At 61.5% G+C, this 2,710-nt stretch overlaps 1 protein-coding gene across 1 annotated transcript; it reads left to right on the forward strand.

Annotated features, from left to right (window-relative positions):
• HOXD9 (homeobox D9) lies at positions 1–2,710 on the forward strand. The gene is made up of 2 exons (XM_019739279.2): positions 1–1,375; positions 1,723–2,710. Exons 1-2 carry the CDS (start codon positions 568–570, stop codon positions 1,962–1,964), a joined length of 1,050 nt encoding a protein of 349 aa, XP_019594838.2. The 5' UTR covers positions 1–567; the 3' UTR covers positions 1,965–2,710.

The raw sequence follows: 2,710 nt of genomic DNA on the forward strand, positions 1-2,710 counted from the left end.
TGAGTAGGGAGAGAGGCACAGGGAGAAGAACTCCCCTCAGGCGCCAGGGGGCCGCCTCTGAAGGCCGGGCTGCTAGGGGCCGCACCAGGCCTGCGCGACCCCGGCTGCTCCCGGCTGTGCCCAAACTCTCGGTGAGCCCAGGACGCGCAGTCGGTAGCTGGGAGCCCAGGCGCTGGGGAGGCAGAGCCGGGACCGAACTGCAAGACCAAGGGCGGCAAAAGGAAGCGAACAAATAGTCCCCAGCGCCTCCTCCGGCCGCAGTCAGGCGTGTGGTCCCAGTAGCTGCCGAGCTGGCCGAGCCAGGCTGTGCCAAGTCCGGTGCACTGGCCGGGACCCGCGGGCTTTAATTGCATGGCTTATGTTGATGATGATTTTTTTTTTTTTAATCACAGCAGCCCCCAGTTTAGCGGACTGATTTACTCTTGGTATTGGTAAATATGATCACGTGGGCCGCGCGACCAATGGTGGAGGCTGCAGCCTGCGAACTAGTCGGCGGCTCGGGCGCCGGCGGGGAGCGGCGCGGCGGCGGGCAGTGTAACCTTGGGTGGGAGCGCACGGTGCTTCAAAATGTCCTCCAGTGGCACCCTCAGCAACTACTACGTGGACTCGCTCATAGGACATGAGGGCGACGAGGTGTTCGCCGCGCGCTTCGGACCTCCTGGGCCCGGCGCGCAGGGCAGGCCCGCAGGTGTGGCCGACAGCCCGGCCGCCGCCGCCGCGGAGTTTGCCTCGTGTAGTTTTGCCCCCAAATCGGCCGTGTTCTCTGCCTCGTGGTCCGCGGTGCCCTCCCAGCCCCCGGCGGCGGCGGCGATGAGCGGCCTCTACCACCCATACGTGCCCCCGCCGCCCCTGGCCGCCGCAGCCTCTGAGCCCAGCCGCTACATGCGCTCCTGGATGGAACCGCTGCCCGGCTTCCCGGGCGGCGCGGGCGGCGGCGGCGGCGGCGGCAGTGGAGGCGGCGGTGGCCAGGGCCCTGGCCCCAGCCCTGGCTCCAGCGGCCCACCCAACAGGCGCCACTACGGGATTAAGCCTGAAACCGGAGCGGCCCCGACCCCCGCCGCCGCCGCCACCGCCGCCACCTCCACCTCCTCCTCCACTTCCTCGTCTTCCTCCTCCAAACAGACTGAGTGCTCTGCGGCCCGAGAGTCCCAGGGGAGCGGCGGCCCCGAGTTCTCGTGCAACTCGTTCCTACGGGACAAGGCGGCAGCGGCAACTGGGGGAACCCGGCCTGGGGCAGGGATCGGGGCTGGAGCTGGGGCCGGGACAGGCGGCTCGTCGGAGCCCTCGGCTTGCAGCGACCACCCGAGCCCCGGCTGCCCGCTGAAGGAGGAGGAGAAGCAGCATCCGCAGCCACCACAGCAGCAACTTGACCCAAGTAAGTGCAAAAGAAATTGCCCCCTGATTTATTGCTGAAACCTGTAAGGCTCGAATGTGCAAAACTGATAGTTTTACTAACCTATAAAAACGTCTAGACGCCTACCTTAGCCTAGGCGAGCAACACACATCCATAAAAAAGCTTCCCATAACCACCTACCCTGGGTGCGCGGTTTGTACGGTAAACAGAGCGCGGGCATTAAGGTTTTTTTATGATAATTCCCCCAAGTTGTGAAAAGCGACCATCCTTGGTGAAATTAATTTAACGACCTCTCTCCCCCACCCTGTCGTCTCTCCCTGCCTCCCCTCCGCCCCTCGCTCCCCTTCTCCAAACCCCCCTCTTCATAGACAACCCCGCAGCAAACTGGATCCACGCTCGCTCCACGCGGAAAAAGCGCTGTCCCTACACCAAGTACCAGACGCTGGAGCTGGAGAAGGAATTCCTCTTCAACATGTACCTCACCCGGGACCGGCGCTACGAGGTGGCAAGAATTCTGAATCTCACAGAGAGACAAGTCAAAATCTGGTTCCAGAATCGTAGGATGAAAATGAAAAAGATGAGCAAGGAGAAATGTCCCAAAGGAGACTGACCCGGCACGGCGCCGGCGGGACCGCTCTGTTTTGCAAAGGCAGTGGGTTTTTTTCTTTGTGGGTGCTTGATTTCCAGAAACTCTCCGCGATACGGACATTTCACACACACACACACACACACACACACACACACACACACAGACACACCTTTTAGGTAGAAGTGACTGTGTGGTTGGTCTCTGTGAGGTATTTGGGGGACTCTATATGTGCTCGCTTATGTGTTGGAGAAACCAAGTGGCTTTGGGGTTTTGCCCTGTCCCGTGCCCTCCCTTTCCTGCCCCATTGGTTCCTTAGGAAATGCTGTATTTTGTGAGTGCACGCTGGCTCGAGCAGCCCTCTCCTTTGTAAATGTCTTCCATGTTTCTGAAAAGTGCTGTAGTTTAGTCCTCAGCGCTGCTCAAGCAGGGCCACGCGCGCCCCACTTGCGAGAATGAAGGCAGAGCGACGGCAGTGCGGAGACTCGCCGAGGCCCGGCCGGGTAGCCCACCGGTTATGAAAGCCCCCTTTCCTCAGGAAGCCCGCGGCCCTCGACTGAGACCTGGAAGGAGAGAGAAAGAGGAGCCCAGGGCCTCTGGAGTGGCGGGGTGGGGATTATTCAGTGCACTGGAGGAGCCGCTGCCCTCGGGAGGGCTCGCCTCGCGTGGGCGGCCGCGGGTGTAGGCCCGCCGGGTTCCTGCCTGAGGACCAGTTGTAAATGTTACCGCTTCCTACCAATAAATGCTGATCTGATCAAATGGAGCCCAGA

The sequence above is a fragment of the Rhinolophus sinicus genome, linkage group LG01, assembly GCF_036562045.2.
Source record: "Rhinolophus sinicus isolate RSC01 linkage group LG01, ASM3656204v1, whole genome shotgun sequence".
NCBI classification, from domain to species: domain Eukaryota; kingdom Metazoa; phylum Chordata; class Mammalia; order Chiroptera; family Rhinolophidae; genus Rhinolophus; species Rhinolophus sinicus.